The sequence below is a fragment of the Octopus sinensis genome, linkage group LG10 (genome assembly GCF_006345805.1).
Source record: "Octopus sinensis linkage group LG10, ASM634580v1, whole genome shotgun sequence".
NCBI lineage: Eukaryota > Metazoa > Mollusca > Cephalopoda > Octopoda > Octopodidae > Octopus > Octopus sinensis.
This window is the reverse complement of record NC_043006.1, coordinates 16531779-16551373: the sequence shown is the minus strand read 5'-3', so window position 1 is coordinate 16551373 and position 19595 is coordinate 16531779. Positions and strand designations below refer to the sequence as shown.

Here is a 19595-nt window from a genome sequence, read left to right as displayed (position 1 = left end):
CTTGGGCAAGTGAATTTGGTAGAGGGAAGCCGAAAGAAGCCTATTGTGTGTGTCCCACTACTGCCTGACAACCAGTGTTTGTGCGTTTACATCCCCGTAACTAAGCGGTTTGGCAAAAAACAGCAGGCTTAAAAATAAAATAAATCATTGATTAGTTGGATTAAAGTGCCTCAAGGTGGATGGAACCCCAGCATGGCCACAGTATAATGACTGAAACAAGTAAAAGATATTAAACAAAAAAATAAAGAAATGCTTGTAAGTTCAAATGATTTATTTAGATGAATGGGCAAAACAATATAAATATATACATCTAAAAATATAATACAGTTGAGTTTAAAAAAAGGAAGTTAGATTATTCTGTCTTCATTTCTGAGATATTCTCCAATGTCTGCCTGATGAAACGCAACAATATCCATTGGGTCTGCTCTCCGACAATTTTGTGTTGATTTAGATGCTACTCCAAATCCCTGAAATATATAATTTTAAGAACAATTGAAAGAGTGTTTTTGAGCAAGTTTTAATTTTTTATCATAATCGTTTTACTTCCTGATGCCAACTTCTCACTTTGTTTCCAAGTGAACAGCCCAGGCATTGTTATGCAGAGAGAACTAAAAACAAAACACCATTTAAATGTGTCCCCTTTCTTGAACATCAGTAAGCATGCATGGAGACAGTGCAATATATCAAGAAACTGAGACAAGCTTTCAAAAGGTGGACTGCAAGCAAATGCCCAAATGAACAGTGGGAATTTGTTACATCTGGAAAACATCTGAAGATGAGGGGAAACATGAACTCACATACATATGATAGACTTCTTTCAGTTTCTGTCTACCAAATCCACTCACAAGGCTTTAGTTGAAGACACCTGCCCAAGGTGCCACACAATGGGAATGAACCTGAAACCATATGATTGGAAAGTGTACTTCTTAACCACACAGCCAAGCATACTGAGTTAGAAAAAAGCTGACCATAACCAAAGTGTCAAATTTTGTTTTGCAACCACAAATTTCCAGATTCAAAGCTGTTGAGGCAAGTGAAATCAAAACTGAACCAAATTCAATGACTGGCACCCATGCTAGTGAAGTGCTAACAGCTCCATCCAAGCGGGATCACTGCCAAAGCAGCTGTCTGGCACGTAAAGAGCACCATTTGAGCGTGATCGTTGTCAGCATCGCCTCACTGGCACTTGTGCCAGTGGCATGTGAACAAAACATTCGAGCAAGGTCGTGGCCAGTGCTGCTGGACTGACTCTTGTGCAGGTGGCACATAAAAAACACCATTTTCGAGCGTGGCCGTTGCCCGTACCACCAGACAGGCCCTCGTGCCGGTGGCACTTTAAAAGCACCCACTACATTCTCGGAGTGGTTGGCATTAGGAAGGGCATCCAGCTGTAGAAACTCTGCCAGATCAGATTGGAGCCTGGCACAGCCATCTGATTCGCCAGACCTCGGTCAAATCATCCAACCCATGCTAGCATGGAAAACGGACGCTAAACGATGATGATGATGTTACTGTATTTATTTTGAGATGTTCTGTGTTTCTTTATATATAACAAAGAACTTAGTAAAATAACTTAGTAATCATTCAGCTAACGTTAGGAACATAAATTGTGACTAGGTTTGGTGGAAGATTTCAATTCAAAACTTATGAAAACAAGACATTTGTACTCAGAGCCAGAGCTGGTTTCAGCTGAGTTGGTATCGAAAGGGTTAACAGATAAAGTAAGTGGAACATAATGGTGTAATTGGGTGTATATTGTTAAACTGTTGCATTAAAATAAGCTAGTGGAAACAATATGGACATTAGCTGATATTTGCAAGATCAACAGATGTGGACTTGAAATGAAAAATGCTGTATTGTACAGTGGTAGAAGAAAGGGAAAATGGAACTGAGATCAGAATCGAAGAGCTTTTAAAAATTGCCGTCTGTACTGCTGACATGTCTGTCCTGTGCCTGTATGGTAAAATGAACTCTGTAGGAAAGCATGGTAACCAGAGTAAGATCAAGGAACTATTACCTTAACTGGTCAAAAGGAATTCCTCTCTATCTCAGGGCAAAGGCCAAATTGTATGATGCTTGTATATAAAGTGCAAAGTTGCATAGTCGTGAAATGTGGGCCTTGAATGTGGAAGCTTTGCAATGGATAGAATGAAATAAGTGAACGTGCCCTGCTGGGTGTCATGTTAGCGTGCATGAATAACAAAGCACAAATGAGCTCAGAGAAAATCTTATGCATGCCTTTCCTCCCTTGGACACAAAGACTTGTTGAGGCAAGCGAAGTCGATATCGAACCTCATCCGACGACAGGCACCCATGCCAACCCCCTTTGCTTGCAAAGACATGTTGGGGCAAGTGAAATCGAAATCGAAATTGAACCAATCCTATGACTGGCACCCGGCAGATGCCAGGATCCCCGGACTGGTGGTACGTAAAAAGCACTATCCGAATCGTGGCCGATGCCAGCGCAGCCTCGACTGGCTTCCGTGCCAGTGGCACGTAAATTGCACCAATCCGACCGTGGCCGTTGACAGCATCCCCTAGCACCTGTGCGGGTGGCACGTAAAAAGCACCCACTACACTCTTGGAGTGGTTGGTGTTAGGAAGGGCATCCAGCTGTAGAAACTTTGCCAGATAAGACTGGAGCCTGGTGCAGCCTTCTGGCTTCCCAGATCCCCGGTCGAACCGTCCAACCCATGCTAGCATGGAGAACGGACGTTAAACGATGATGATGATGAGAATACTGGACATAAGATACAAGAGTGAAGTCTGCTATATGTAGACATGTGAAGCAATTGTATAAGAAAAAGTAGTGTGTACTTGAAATAGCTGGAAAAGAGAGAGATGGGGACCAAAGACATGCAATGAAGTGGTGAAGGCTAATCTCAAACTTCATAGAAGTGATGACAATATATACATACAAAAGAAGGCGGCGAGCTGGCAGAATTGTTAGCATGCCAGGCGAAATGCTTAGTGGTATGCTAGCATGGAAAACAGACGTTAAATGATGATGATGAAGTCTCCATCAACTTAACCCTTCATTACCCTCTGTTCTTCTCCTTAAGGTATGCACCTGTGTAATGGCATTCCATATGCCCCTTCTATCAAATTGTCAAAGCATGGAATAAACTACCCACATCGATTGTTAGCTGTCAGGACACAGCATTCTTTGAGGGTTCCTAAGATTCACCAACATTTGTCCAGATGTACTTAAGCACTTTTTTGACTCTTTCACTGTTCACTTTTTTATTTCTTTGTAATTTTTCGTGAACTACACATGCACTTTTTGCTTTCACTGCCACTTTCTGCCTGCTTTTTAACTAGTTTCCAACGAGGTATTTAGTACTGTATACAAGTAGTTTATCGTTATTATTATGACCAGCGACCGAAACCTTTGGAAATATGCTGTACGTGAGAAGACCAGGCAGGACAAGTAAGCCCAGCCCACTTATGAATGCCTTTCCTCCCTTGGACACAAAGACTTGTTGAGGCAAGCGAAGTCGATATAGAACCTCATCCGACGACAGGCACCCATGCCAACCCCCTTTGCTTGCGAAGACATGTTGGGGTAAGCAAAAGCGAAATCGAAATCGAATTGAACCAGCCAGGATCCTTGGTCTGGTGGTACGTAAAAAGCACTATCCGACTCGTGGCCGATGCCAGCACCGCCTCGACTGGCTTCCGTGCCGGTGGCACATAAAATATACCAATCCGACCGTGGCCGTTGCCAGCCTCGCCTGGCACCTGTGCAGGTGGCACGTAAAAAGCACCCACTACACTCACGGAGTGGTTGGCGTTAGGAAGGGCATCCAGCTGTAGAAACATTGCCAGATAAGACTGGAGCCTGGTGCAGCCTTCTGGCTTCACAGATCCCTGGTCGAACCGTCCAACCCATGCTAGCATGGAGAACAGACGTTAAACGATGATGATGATGATGATTATTGCCACTCTTTTATCACTCTACTTCTCATCCACTTTCATTCCATTACCACCCTAACCCTGAATAGACTAAATCAGAATTATATTTTAAAATATAGGAATACGCTTTCACATTAGATTTTCAAAAGTGTTTAAATCTATGGAATTATGTCTATTCTGGCTGTTGCTATGGAAATAGCTTGGTTTTAAAGTAGGAGTGTGACTCATAAAACTCTCTGTTAATGTACAAATTGACTGGTCAACATTCATAAATTAAGCTTACATGGCAGTCATGCTAGAAGGTCACACAAAAGCTTTTCTCCACTGAGAGAGATATGAACAAGTGATAAAATAGTTTAGATAAAAGTGTTATCAATCAGTGCTAGTTTTGTCCCACTGAACATGTTAAAACATATCCCTTCTTTGTTAACAAGGAGTAAATAAGATAGATGATAGCTGTTACGTGAATTTTGGTTTCCTTAAGAATGAGCCTAAGTAAACAAACATTCCACAATAACTAATTCACAGGAAAATGAGACTTGTGTATTATTAGTGCTTTTTTTATATCCTCTTCAGCAGTGGTTTGTATTTTTTAATAAATGAGCTTTCCTTATTAATTCATGTTTGGTGTGGAGTATTACCTGCAAATTGATTTATATATATATATATATAATTGTATGACCAGACTATCAGATGTTATACATTGCTGGTCACAATGCACCTCCAACACTTTCTTGATTCTGCTATTCTTTTCTACCTTGTCCAAAATTGTTTAACTCTGTGGTTCACAACAGGGGTTCATATATGATTTTTTTGTTGAAATTTATGTGCAATAAATCAGTTATTCTTCTACAATACACAAAATACATCAACAATTTTTTAAACAATTCCAAATAATATTTAATTATAAAAATGCGATAGGATTTTTTTAAACATCAAATGGCTAAGACGATCCATAGGTAAAAAAAAATTGAGAACCACTGCTTTGACCAAATTGTTTTCCCATTGTCATGGAGGCCTTCCAAGAAGCCCTTTTCCAATCTCTTGGATATCACTTAGCAACTGCATGGGCCCACCTATTGTTTATGAACACTGCAACATTTTAACCCTTTCGTCATCATCATCATCATCATCGTTTAACGTCCTTTCTCCATGCTAGCATGGGTCGGAGGGTTCGACCGGGGATCTGGGAAGCCAGAAGGCTGCACCAGGCTCCAGTCTTATCTGGCAATGTTTCTACAGCTGGATGCCCTTCCTAACGCCAACCACTCCGTGAGTGTAGTGGGTGCTTTTTACGTGCCGTTCAGATTAATCTGCTAAATGCAATGCTTATGCATTCACATTGTTCTGAATTAATCATGCATCACCTAACAGCTTAGGTATTTCGATGATGTGATTATTATTTTTAGAATTGCATTGTAGGATAAGTGTGAGAGGCCAGATCCGACCAATTTAAACATAAAACAGGTAGAATATTTGGGCTGGGTTGGCACGTAAAAAGTGCAGGTGGCACGTAAAAAGCACCCACTACACTCACGGACTGGTTGGCGTTAGGAAGGGCATCCAGCTGTAGAAACATTGCCAGATAAGACTGGAGCCTGGTGCAGCCTTCTGGCTCCCCAGATCCCCGGTCGAACCGTCCAACCCGTGCTAGCATGGAGAAAGGACGTTAAACGATGATGATGATGATGGCTGGTAAAAAATGCTAAAGGGTTCAAGTCCACTTTCCTACGCTTGCATGGATCAGACAGAATTTGTTGCAAGTGGCAAGCTGGCAGAAACCTTAGCACGCAGGGTGAAATGCTTAGCAGTATTTCGTCTGCCATTACGTTCAGAGTTCAAGTTCTGCTGAGGTCAACTTTGCCTTTCATTCTTTCGGGGGTCGATAAATTAAGTACCAGTTACGCACTGGGGTCAATGTAATCGACTTCATCCATTTGTCTGTCCCCTCTGTGTGTAGCCCCTTGTGGGCAGTAAAGAAATAAGAATTTGTTGAGGTAGATTTTCTACAACTGGATGCCCTTCTTGTCACTGATCCTCACTTGTTTTTCAAGCAAAGTAATATATCCTCACAACTGGACAGGTTTTATGGAAAACTGGAAATAGGGGAGTTTGTTTGTATGATACAGGCATGGCTGTGTGGCTCAGACTCACTGCATAACACCTTGGGTAAGTGTCTTTTACTATAGCCCCACATTGACCAACGCCTTGCAAATAGATTTGATCGGCAGAAACTGAAAGAAGCCTGCTGTATACATTTATGTGTGTGTGTGTTGTTTTGTATGTCCTTGTTGTATAACTAACGATACATTGCAACAAGGACATACAAAACACAACACACAAATGTATACAACAGGCTTCTTTCAGTTTCTACCTATCAAATCTATTTGCAAGGCCTTGGTCAATGTGGGGCTTTAGTTAAAAGACACCTACCCAAGGTTTTATGCAGTGAGACTGAACCTGAAACCATGTGGTCGGGAAGAGAACTTCTTAGCCACACAGCCATGCCTGTATCTTATAGGTAATTAAATAGTTTGTTTCCTCACCCAGGGCCCGTTACTGCTGCAATAAGTCCAATCACCAGAAAAATATAAGGTTTTCAATTACTGGTATGACATGAAACCAAAGGACTCTCTTTTTGGCTTAGATGAGTGATTCTCAACCAAGGTCTATACAATCCCTGGGAGTCCATGCAAGCAAAATTGGGGATCCATATAGTTTTATTTAGAGGCGCAGGAGTGGCTGTGCGGTAAGTAGCTTGCTAACCAACCACATGGTTCCGGGTTCAGTCCCATTGCGTGGCATCTTGGGCAAGTGTCTTCTGCTATAGCCCTGGGCCGACCAATGCCTTGTGAGTGGATTTGGTAGACGGAAACTGAAAGAAGCCTGTCGTATATATGTATATATATATATATATATATATATATGTGTGTGTGTTTGTCCTCCTAGCATTGCTTGACAACCAATGCTGGTGTGTTTATGTCCCCGTTACTTAGCGGTTTGGCAAAAAGAGACCGATAGAATAAGTACTGGGCTTACAACGAATAAGTCCCGGGGTCGATTTGCTTGACTAAAGGCGGTGCTCCAGCATGGCCGCAGTCAAATGACTGAAACAAGTACAAAAAAAAAAAAAAAAGAGAAAGGTCCATGTAAAAATTTTGCTTTGGATGGATTTATTGCAAGAAGCTGCTTGGTTCCTTTCTATAATGTTTGATGCCTTACTGGCACTTGTGCCCCGTGCTAGTGGGGTGCTAAGAGCACCATCCGAGCGTGATCATTGTCAGAGCGGCTAGCTGGTTTCTGTGCCGGTGGCACGTAAAATGCAGCATTCAAGCGTGATCGTTACCAGCGTCACCTTACTGGCACATGAAAAACATTCGAGCGAGGTCATTGCCAGTACTGCCTAACTGGCCCCTGTGCCAGTGGCATGTAAAAGAACGCACTACACTCTCGGAGTGGTTGGCATCCAGCTGTAGAAACTCTGCCAGATCAAGATTGGAGCCTGGTGCAGCCATCTGGTTCGCCAGACCTCAGTCAAATCGTCCAATCCATGCTAGCATGGAAAGCGGACGTTAAACGATGATGATGATGACGACAGTTCAGGTTACACAAGTAAATGTGTGAAAAACAAAATAGGAACTTTGAAAGAAGTATCTACAGAACGAGTTTTTAACCTTTTAGCATTTAAACTGGCCATATCTAGTCTAAATATTCTGCCCGTTTTATATTGGGACTGGCCATATTCAGCCTCTCACACTTATCCTATAATGTCATTCTAAAGATTTAACAATCACGTGATACCTGTGCCAGTGGCACGTAAAATGCACTATCAGAACGTAGCCAGATGCCAGCGCCGCCTTGACTGGCTTCCATGCCGGTGGCACGTAAAAAGCACAAACCGATCATGGCTGTTTCCAGCCTCCCCTGGCACCTGTGCTGGTGGCACATAAAACACACCCACTACACTCACGGAGTGGTTGGCGTTAGGAAGGGCATCTAGCTGTAGAAACACTGCGAGATCAGACTGGAGCCTGGTGCAGCCTTCTGGCTTCCCAGACCCCGGTCGAACCGTCCAACCCATGCTAGCATGGAAAACGGACGCTAGACAATAATGATGATGATGAATTAATAATTTTTGTAAAATATCATTTAAAAATTGGGAATTTGTTTAGGATGTATTGGTTTTAGCAAATAGTTTGGTAAATAAGATAGAGTTACAAATGGGGCATAACCAAAAAGTGTTATATAATCATCACACATAACTGCACAGGTTTGTCAAGCTAAATTTTACTCAAGGAATTTAGTCAGCCTGAGGAGGCAGGAGAAGACACCAGTTCAATAGACGGTACAGTGGGATTGAAGCTGGAATTATGTAACTGCTAAGTAAACTTTTTAAACCACACCATCCGAGAGTGATCATTGCCAGAGCAGCTAACTGGCTTCCATGCTGGTGGCATGTAAAAAGCACAATTCAAGCTTGATCGTTACCAGTGTCGCCTTACTGGCACTTGTGCTGATGGCACATGAAAAAACATTTGAGCGAAGTCGTTGCCAGTGCCACTGGAGTGGCTCCTGTGCAAGTGGCATGTAAAAAAACACCTTTTCGATCGTGGCTGTTGCCGCACATAAAAGCACCCACTACACTCTCGGAGCGGTTGGCATTAGGAAGGGCATCCAGCTGTAGAAACTCTGCCAGATCAGACTGGAGCCTGGTGCAGCCTTCTGGCTTCCCAGACCCCGGTCGAACCGTCCAACCCATGCTAGCATGGAAAGCGGACGCTAAACGATGATGATGATGACAACATTGAAATCTCAACACAAAAAGGTAATGCATGACTAATCCAAAACAATGCAAATAAATAAGCATTACGTTGGACAGAATAATCTGAATGCTGTTGGGGTCTACCAGAATAAAACAATAACCAAAGGGGTCCATAGAGAAAAACTGGTTGAGAACCACTGGTTTAGATGATGAGCATTTAGAAGTACGTATTGGTTAGATAAATGTTCATGGTGCTGAGTATTCCACAGACACAATATGTGACAAGACTGCATCTTCAAATTGTAGTTACAATCCATGACAGGTTTGTATACAGTAAGATAAAAGAGGTTGAGCTCCTTCCTGACTCATATGGACTGAAAGGGCTGGTTTCCCGGATTTTCTGATGCATGTACTCCTCCCACCCCAGACGCCAGTCTGTCACAGGAATATTCAGTTTTGCCAGCTGAGTGAACAGGAGCAATATGAAATGAAGTGTTTTGCTCAAGAACACAACACATTACCTAGTCCAGGAAGTGAAACCAGAATCTTACGAGCATGAGTTCAATGCCTTAACTACTAAGCCAAACCCCGCCACTTCTATACAGTGTGCACCAACCAAATTCCACACACCAGGCACACGTCAACCTGAGGCTACCGTATAAGATGACTGCCGAAGATACCTCTCACTGGGATTGAACCTGGGATCTCAGGATTGCAGCGAATACTATACAAATATCAAGATCATCATCCTATTAATGTGTATTTTTTTGTTCTATGCTCACATGGATCAGAAGAAATTTGATGAGGCAGATTTCCTCACTGTCATTAAGTCTCATCTATTTCCAAGCGACATAATATTTTCCCTGTGGTTGGACATGTTTTCAAGGAACATGGGAAACAAATGACATTGATTGCATTATGGTGACACTCATTTGATTTACAACTATTATATGATGACAAGACAAAACAAGCACACACATACACAATAGGCTTTTTTCATTCCAGCCAGCCAAATCCACTTACAAAGCTTCAGTTGGCTTGAGACCATAACAGAATAAACTTGCCCAAGGTGCCATGCAGTGGAACAGAATCTGAAACTCCTTTTTTTTAAAGCCAACTTCTTAACCATAGCTTTTGTCTGTGCTTATATATATATATATGTGTGTGTATATATGTTCAAGAACATCTCATAATCATTTGAACGTTCACTCTTCCATGCTTTCTTGGATTGGACAAAATTTTCTCCAACTGGATGCCCTTCCTGTTGCCAACCCTTATCTGTTTTTCAGCAAGGTCATATTTTCCAATGACCAGACATGACTTTGTGAAAGGTTGGAACTAACGTACACAACCTGTATGACAGGGAGATTCATTTACATCCATCAAATGATGTCAAACCAAGGAGAGAAGCGGTGGGGAGACACATTCGATGGGCACCTTTTCAACTTTATTCTATTATTCTTGTTATTCTATACAACGGCTCTATTTCCAATTATATATATATATATATATAATCCGGTGGCACGTAAAAAGCACCATCCGATCGTGGCCGTTGCCAGCCTCGCCTGGCCCCCGTGCCGGTGGCACATAAAAAGCACCATCCATCCGCGGCCGCTTGCCAGCTCCGTCTGGCACCTGTGCAGGTGGCACGTAAAAAGCACCCACTACACTCACGGAGTGGTTGGCGTTAGGAAGGGCATCCAGCTGTAGAAACACTGCCAGATCAGACTGGGCCTGATACAGCCTTCTGGCTTCAGACCTCAGTTGAACCGTCCAACCCATGCTAGCATGGAAAGCGGACGCTAAATGATGAATTTACTAAAGCCAGAAAAAAAAATCTGTTACTCAGTTTCATGTGACCTGTCCGATGAATGGCCATGTGAAACTCTGAGTAACAGTTTATGGAGATTTTTTTCCTTTTTTGGCTTTAATAAGTAGTACATTACACTACCTTTGGTATTCGAGTACTATTTTTTCCACCTTGTTTTGCATTTATGTACTTGCTTTCTTATGAATGTGGTCAGCGTCAAATCATGAGGTAGCAAGTTTGATTCCTGGACTGGGTTGTGTCCTTGAGCAAGACACTTTATTTAACATCTCTCCAGTTCACTCAGCTATAGAAATGAGTTGCAATGCAACTGGTGCCAAGCTGTATTGATCAGTTTTTGCTTTTCCTTTGGATAACATCAGTAGCATCAAGAGGAGAGGCTGGTATGCATGGGCAACAGTTGGCCTTCCACAAACAACCATGCCTGGACTTATGCCTGAGAGGGGAACTTTGTAGGTCATTCATGACTGAAGGGGGTCCTATATATATAGGGAAAATTCACACACAAAAAAAACAAAAGATGAAGACAGGTGGTGTAGACAACAAACAGATGTATTAGTTTAATGCCCAGGAAGTGAAAAAGTCTTTAACGTTCCAAGCCTACACTCCTTTATATATATATGTTTGTGTGTGTGTGTGCAATCCCACTGGCAGCTTTGAACTTTCTTCCATCCAAAAGTTCTTTTTAACCCAGTATTCTTCATGCTGCTACTTAAAGCTTTATCTACTTTGAGTTCCAACATTAAACTAATTTACTTCAATTCTTGAAGTTCCTAAATTTTTATAACATAAACAACAAACCAGTAAGAACTCAGCTTCTAAATGAATGGTGACAATTCGAAGTGTGGCTTTGCTATAATGATTAGAATCTCTGTCAAGTTTACAGAAGATTTGGGTTTACATATCATGGGCAGTTTTTGACTTTTTCCCCTACATCCAAGAATTTTTTAAAAACTCAGTATTCTATACGCCATTATATATAAGACCCCACCAGTGAAGAATCACTGTGTTTTCTTCGAAGTTATAACTTATAACCCGCAGGTATTCGAAACGAACGAAACAAACCGTTCTTCAAACTTTTCTCGTAATATGGATGAGGTATATAAGGGGAATAACTCATGCAAATTATTTTAAAGTCACCATTGCAATAGTATACTTAAGATCGTCAGTACTCTAATCAACGGTATTCCACCTGTAACTAAGTTTTTTTCTCCTCCTCCCCAGATTAAGTGTATTTAAAGCATTATTTAACCAGGTCCTTCCTTTCCTTTAAGATGGTGGGGTATGGTCAAGAAGTTTGCTTCCCATTCATGTAGTCTAGGTTTAGACCCAGTCTGGCACTTTTGTCAAGTGCCTTCTACCATAACATTCATCATCATCATCATCGTTTAACGTCTGCTTTCCATGCTAGCATGGGTTGGACGATTTTGACTGAGGGCTGGCGAACCTGATGGCTGCACCAGGCTCCAATCTTGATTTGGCAGAGTTTCTACAGCTGGATGCCCTCCCTTACACCAACCACTCCAGGAGTGTAGTGGGTGCTTTTTATGTGCCACCGGCACTGGGGCCAGTCAGGCAGTACTGGCAACGACCTTGCTCGAATCTTTTTACATGTGCCAGTAAGGCGACGTTGGTAACAATCACACTCGAATGGTGCCCTTTTATGTGCCACCGGCACGGAAGCTAGTTGGCTGCTCTGGCAACGATCATGCTCGGATGGTGCTCTTGGCACCCTACTAGCACGGGCACAAGTGCCAGTAAGGCAACGCTAAACTGAAAAGGTGCCTATTGAATGTGTCTCCCCACCGCCTCTCCCCTTGGTTTGACATCACTTGATGGATGTAGATGAATCTGTCATACAGGTTGTGTACTTCATTTCCAGCCTTTCACAAAGTCATGTCTGGTCATAGGAAAATATGACCTTGCTGGAAAACAGGTAAGGGTTGGCAACAGGAAGGGCATCCGGTTGCAGAAAATTTTGTCCAATCCAAAAAAGCATGGAAGAGTGAACGTTGAAATGATTATGAGATGATCCTGAAACAGTTCGTTGTTTTTCATTCATGCAGGTCCATTCTGCCAAGAACTTGTTACTCTATACAACAGTTTGGTTTCCAATTATTTCACACTGTGTGCAAGATTTGTGTATATGTAAATAGAAAGGCATGCATTTCTTTGTGCTTGTATTAAAAAATTTTTTTAAAAACTTACCAAAGGCAAATCATTCATATTGTATACGATAACACCTTGGTACTGCTCAGTATTTTCTGTGATTCTGCCAAGACCAGCTTTCATTATGTGGTTTCCATATAAGAACTGTTGTTCTGCATTTGGCTTCAACCATATTTTGTACTAGTGAGAGAAATTACATTTAAATGGTCAATTATAACACAATATATATATACTTACACACACATTTATTTATATACATATATATAATAATTATTTGAGGGAATATAACACGTGTCGTTATTCTACCAATTATATAGGTTTTTATTATTTGTTTTGCAATTTACTTAATCATCGGTATTTTATTATTTTAATTTTTATATTTCTATTATATGTAATTTTCTAGATGGTGTAATTTAATTGTTCATTTTGAATTGATAAAAGGTGTTTTTTTTTTCTAATTTATATATATACACACACAGTAACCCCTTGACTATTGTGGGTGTTACATTCCAAAACTTCCCTCAGAAATAAAATCTAAAAAGATATAAATGCTAATCAGCTGCAGAAACCAGTGATATAAAATTACATGTATTAGCCAGAAAAGTCTGCGATAGGTGAACTGTGATGTACTGAGTGCATGATTGGTGAACTGTGATATGGCGAGGGATTACTGTATTCTTTTCTTTTACTTGTTTCAGTCATTTGACTGCAGCCATGCTGGAGCACCACCTTTAGTCGAGCAAATTGACCCTAGGACTTTATCAGTCTCTTTTGCCGAAGTGCTGAGTTACAGGGACGTAAACACACCAGCATCAGCTGTCAAGCAATGTTGGGGGGACAAACATAGACACATAAATATATATATATATATACACATATGTATGTATGTATGTATATATACCTAAGTGACCAAGTCAGTAGTGGGGGAGGGTGCGCTGAAAGTATAGCTGCTAGAATAAGAATAGCCTGGGCAAAGTTCAGAGAGCTCTTACCTCTGCTGGTGACAAAGTGCCTCTCGCTCAGAGTAAAAGGTAGACTGTATGACGCACGTATACAAACAACCATGCTACATGACAGTGAAACATGAGCCGTGACTGCTGGAGACATGCGTAAGCTCACAAGGAATGAAGCCGGTATGCTCCGATGGATGCGTAATGTCAGTGTGCATACTCGACAGAGTGGAAGTACCTTGAGAGGAAAGTTGGACATAAGAAGCATGAGATGTGGTGTGCAAGAGAGACAACTGCACTGGTATGGCCATGTGGTGAGAATAGCTGTGTGGAAAAGTGCCACACCTTAACAGTTGAGGGAACCTGTAGAAGAGGTAGACCCAGGAAGACCTGGGATGAGGTGGTGAAGCATGACCTTCAAACATTAGGCCTCACCGAGGCAATGACTAGTGACTGGGACCTTTGGAAATATGCTGTGCTTGAGAAGACCATAACCTCGTGGCCTATGCCAGGGGTGTAACCAGCCCACTTATGTGTACATATAACTTATTTTTATTGATTCCTGGATTGCTGAATACAAAAGACTTCCAGGAAATTTTAAATTCAGAATGTAAAAATAGAATGCAATACATAGTACAAGTGCTCTGTCAATCTGGACATCTACCTTCTATATTTTTTTTATTTTAAAGATAATAAGGGAACAATGTACAAACCTTAGCGTAAGGAGCAAGAAAATCCAATGCAGTGACATGAAGCCGAAATTTGCGAGTTTTGGTGAACTTGCCAAAACAGGTGCCAAAACTTCTTAAGTTCTCTCTGGAAACATGACAAGCCTTTTTCATTAAACTTTCTCTGAAAAACCACAAAAAAAAACATTTGAAAATAAAATGGCACAGATGCACTGAGCAGAAACTACCAAAAACCTACCAAAATATATTAAGAATGAATATGAATGTCATCATCAACATTGTTTAACATCCGTTTTCCATGCTGGCATGGGTTGGACAGTTTGACTGGGGACTGGCATGCCAGGGAGGCCGCACCAGGCTCCAGTCTGATCTGGCAGTGTTTCTACAGCTGCATGCCCTTCCTAACACCAACCACTCTGTGAGTGTATTGGGTGCTTTTTAAATGCCATCGGCATGAGAGCCAGTCAGATGACACTGGCATCGACCACGTTTGGATGGTGCATTTTATGTGCCAACAGCATGGGGAGCCAGTCAGGGGGCACTAGCAACGACCCATGCATGAATGGTGCTTATTGCGTGCCACCAGCAGAGGAGCCAGTCAGGCAGCACTGGCATCAGTCACAACTACAATTTCCATTTGATTGTGATTTGATTTGATTTTACTTCACTCAATAGGTCTCCTCAAGCATGGCATGTATACATTTTAAATCAATAATCATTTAATATTATCTATAAAATATATTGTTATGGCTTCACTGGTGTATTTCCATTTAGTCAGCATGAATTTAAGCACTGAACTTCTTTGGCATCCATCTGTCTCAAAAGATGTAGTATAGCAGAATGGAGAGACAATCACTTCTCCATTCTATTACGGTTACTTTTCACAATAATGCCAGCATGGAAGGTAGATGTTAAACAACAATGATAATGTGCTGAAGTAACTCCTCCAGGACACAAGCCTAGGTTGGTTGTATAGAGATGCTAGGTTACTCAGAAACCAAATCCCCTTCTCTTGGTTTTCTTGGTATAATCCAAAGATGTTTAGCTACTGAAGTTGTTGGAAGAGCATCAAGATGAACACCAAACCAACTGAGGGGCTCTATTCTGAATTTGTTACAAGGTTTTTCTCCTTAGCTTTTCTCTTACTAGGCAGTGAAGATATTTACCCACAGCAAGGGATCTTTAATCCTGGACAGGGGTCCTTACTAGGCATTTTCTGTTTGAGACAGCTGAGCACAGGACCTACATTAGCCAGGGTGATTATACCCTGTAATATAGACTGAGATCAGAAAGCCAAACTAAGCTTAATGGGAGAGAAAGAAGGTTTTAAGAACATGGGAGATATGGCTATGTGGTTAAGAAGTGTTTCAATGAGTTGGTGGTGGTGTGTGTGTATATATATATATTTAGTTGAAATTTACATGAAAACAAAAGATGAAGACAGGAATATGAACAACAAGCAGGTGTATTAGTTTGACACTCAGGAAAGTGAGAAAGTCTTTTATGTTTTGAGCCTATGCTCTTCAACAGAAAGGAAAGAGAAAATAAACAGAAAGAGAATATATAGACAAATAACAAAACAGCCTTACTTGCAGTAATAAATCCTTTCCTTATGTAAACGGAAACAATACTTTCCATCAGTTCTTTCCAACAGTTGTGAAATGTTATCTCCAATACTGAAAATAGAAAATTTTGAAATAGATTTGATTATATGAAACTAATTAACATAGAAAGAAGAATGGGAACGAACCAGTCGTATGACGGTGACGCTTATTTACAACTATTGCGTAATTTCATAGCAAAGTGACACAACACAGTCGGTGGGCTTCTTTCAGTTTCCATTTACAAAATCTTGTAACAAAGCTTTGGTCGGCTCGGTGCTTTAGTAAAAGACATTTATCCCAAAGTGCCTCACAGTTGGATTGTGACCCCTAAAATGTGGTTAGGAAGAGTACTTCTTAACCACACAACCATGTCTGTACATAAGATAGGCACTACTTGAGAACAGTGGTCCCGGTGCGCGCACTCGCGTAGTCATGCATCCGCGCTAGCTAGTCGATCCTTACTTTGTGTTTTTGTTCGTTATTTACTTTGTTTAAAAAATCATTTATTTTGTGTTTTATTTACTTTGATAGGTAGTCGTTGTAGGATCGACTAGTCATGAGTAGCTAGCGCGGATGCGTGTGCGCGCACACACAGGGATCACTGTTCTCAAGTAGTACCCATAAGATATTTGTGATTATATGAGAAGAGAGAGTGAGTCATTCGTTGATATGTGAAAGCACTCCGTCGGTTACGACGATGAGGGTTCCGGTTGATCACTCCACAGACACGTGTACCCTTAATGTAGTTCTCGGGGATATTCAGCGTGACACAGAGAGTGACAAGGCCGGCCCTTTGAAATACAGGTACAACAGAAACAGGAAGTAAGAGTGAGAGAAAGTTGTGGTGAAAGAGTACAGCAAGGATCCCCTGCCGTAGCCTCGTGGAGCTTTAGGTTTTTTCGCTCAATAAACACTCACAACGCCCGGTCTGGGAATCGAAACGGCGATCCCGCTGCCCTAACCACTGGGCCATTGCGCCTCCACCATTCGTTGATATATGCAATGATTGAGTTCCTGTGTTCTGGAAGTTGACTGGAACATGCTGTTCCTATTCAAGGAAATGTTTGAGGTTCGTATTCTTGAAGACCACAAGGCAGAAGGAATCCCCATATGTAGAGACACAAATTCGCAAAACTTTTCGGAAAATAAGTTATGAGAAGTAATATGGGGTGCTTAAACAAGAATTCCACCAGGAAGTCAAAACTCTGCCAAAAATTCTAAAGTATAGAATTTTATTGTCAATAAAATATAGTATAAAACACTAATTAAGTCAGTTTAATTAGTCTTAATAATCAGACTTTTTTTTACTTGTTTCAGTCATTTGACTGTGGCCATGCTGGAGCACCGCCTTTAGTGGAAACAAATCGACCCCAGGACTTATTTTTGTAGGCCTAGTACTTATTCCATCGGTTTCTTTTGCCGAACCGCCACGTTACGGGGACGTAAACACACCAGCATCGGTTGTCAAGCGATGTTGGGGGCACAAACAGACACACATACATATATATACATATATACGACGGGCTTTATTCAGTTTCCGTCTACCAAATTCACTCACAAGGCTTTGGTCGGCCCGAGGCTATATAGTAGAAGACACTTGCCCAAGGTGTCACGCAGTGGCAGTGAACCCGGAACCATGTGGTTGGTAAGCAAGCTACTTACCACATAACCACTCCCACGCCTTCATTGACCCAAAACGTATTACTTACACTACCTTACATGAGTGGCATCGTCCAATATCTACAAAGTACTAAGGTGCGCTGTTTTATATCGATAAAATATGCCACAAAATAGTAATTAACTCACTTTAATTGAACTCAACATAATTTCCTATTTGATGTTCGTAAATCGAATCTATTTTAGTTTCGATCTCAATTTAACTCGGTTAGCATATCTCTTGGACACCTTGCTGCTCCTCGAAAGAATGCCTCCCAACGAAATACTTCCAGATCAGCAGATAATCAATGAAAAGCATACAATTACGACACTGGCTCGGTGTTTGTCAGATTCAGCGATTTCTATCGGTGCGACCGCCGTGGATTGTTGAAGAATTCTCACGTGTGACCCATAGCGAAACTCTATTCAAAATAAGACTAACATCTGCCCTCACTTTTTACTCACTGTTCGTAGTGTGTACCACTTAAAATTATGAAACGTTTTATTGAAATAACGAACGTCAAATAGGAAATTACCAAACTTAGTGTTACTTGAGTAAAATAATTATTTCTAAATTCAATGAAGGTAACATTTTATTGTGATTCCTTCTGTATTACATCGGTCATGAGCACACTCTTCGTAGTCATATTAAGAAATATAACCACACAAATATCTAATATACAAATGCCAGTTAATTTTACCATTTTCTTAAAAACTCAATGAACAAATATATATATATATATACATGGCAATCTTTCGTTTTGACTCAAAGGTATGTGCCATTTCTGTGTGTGTGTATATATGTATATATATATATATTATATATATATATATATATATATATATATATATATATATAATATATATATATACTTTATTTAAAAGCAGCAGAAATATGAGAAAAGCTGTTACTCAGTTTCACGTTTCCGTTCGTCGGACAGTTTTGTTAACAAGGAACGTGAAACTCTGAGTAACAGCTTTTGTTATATTTCTACTGCTTTTAAATAAAGCATATTACTCTACCTCTGGTATTTGAGTACTCCTTTTTTCGACCTTGTTTCACATTTATGTGCTTACTCCGGTATATATATATATATATATATAATGTAGGTACTTGGTAAACAATATTCGATAAATACTTAGGAAACAAGATAAGGAGGCAAATATCTATGACTTGACAATAATGTGATAACGTAGAATATATTTACTTACTATTTAGTTAATTTTTCAAAAAATAATTTACATTCATCGTCCGTGAGGGGCCTCATCTTTACGAAGGATTCTTGTGAGAGACGAAAACACGTGGAGGAATTAGGACTCTCTCTCTCTCTCTCTCCAATGCGCCTGCGTGTTTCAATGACTTCCGGTTGTAAAACTATTAATTCTTTCAGAATTGTTACGTGAAATTTTCTTAATGATTGGAGGTCAACGGTTCTTAGATTAAAAAAAAATAATAATAAAATAAAATAAAATAAAAACCTCTTCTTAAAAAACAAAGCCCCCTTCTCTTTATCATTGGTAAAACCAAATAGAGTTCGCATTCATTTAATTCTTCTATGTATTGGACAAGTTATAAAAGCTGGAAGTACACTATAAATTTTTTTCTCCATTCTTTCTGTCATCCTCTCTGCTATGAGAAATACAGGTGAAGCCAGCCCGAGCTGCTAGAAATGGCAACAAAATCTCCCTCAAACTAACCATATCGTCGCCTTTGAAAAAAAGGCAGAACAATAATACAATGTTATAAGTAAGGGGAGAAAGGCGGGATGGTTATTGTTGGAACGCCTTTCATCATTGGTCTTGTAGATCTGGACTGACCTTGTGGGTTCTACAACAAAAAATCCTGCTTATTTTTAATAAGAGTATGAATGTTCCAGCATCACATGGGGTTTTAGATAATGGACACTACTTGGAATTTTATTTTTATTCTCATTTATATATTAATGGAAATCCTAGTTTGCAATAAAAAGTAATAAATTTTAATTGTGAAATTATGGGCAGTAGTTTCATAGAAACGGTGTA

General features: G+C 40.5%; 1 protein-coding gene across 1 annotated transcript; it reads right to left on the bottom strand.

Moving 5' to 3' along the window:
- Nucleotides 1–253: 253 nt before the first annotated feature.
- On the bottom strand, nucleotides 254–19016 carry LOC115216657 (60S ribosome subunit biogenesis protein NIP7 homolog). The gene is made up of 5 exons (XM_029786160.2): nucleotides 18786–19016; nucleotides 15903–15989; nucleotides 14338–14476; nucleotides 12714–12854; nucleotides 254–467 (listed from the first exon to the last, which is right to left on the bottom strand). The coding sequence occupies exons 1-5, from the start codon at nucleotides 18839–18841 to the stop codon at nucleotides 348–350; spliced, it is 543 nt and encodes a 180-aa protein (XP_029642020.1). The 5' UTR covers nucleotides 18842–19016; the 3' UTR covers nucleotides 254–347.
- Between the last annotated feature and the right edge of the window lie 579 nt (nucleotides 19017–19595).

Bases quoted from the DNA above. Each gene is read 5' to 3' on its own strand.
- LOC115216657 (XM_029786160.2), bottom strand. From the start codon at position 18,841: ATGAGGCCCCTCACGGACGATGAATGTAAATTATTTTTTGAAAAATTA. The intron at 15,990-18,785 runs GTAAGTAAATAT...TTCTATTTTCAG, and splicing joins TTTGAAAAATTAACTAAATA to TATTGGAGATAACATTTCAC. The intron at 12,855-14,337 runs GTTTGTACATTG...TTCTCTCACTAG, and splicing joins TTCTTGCTCCTTACGCTAAG to TACAAAATATGGTTGAAGCC.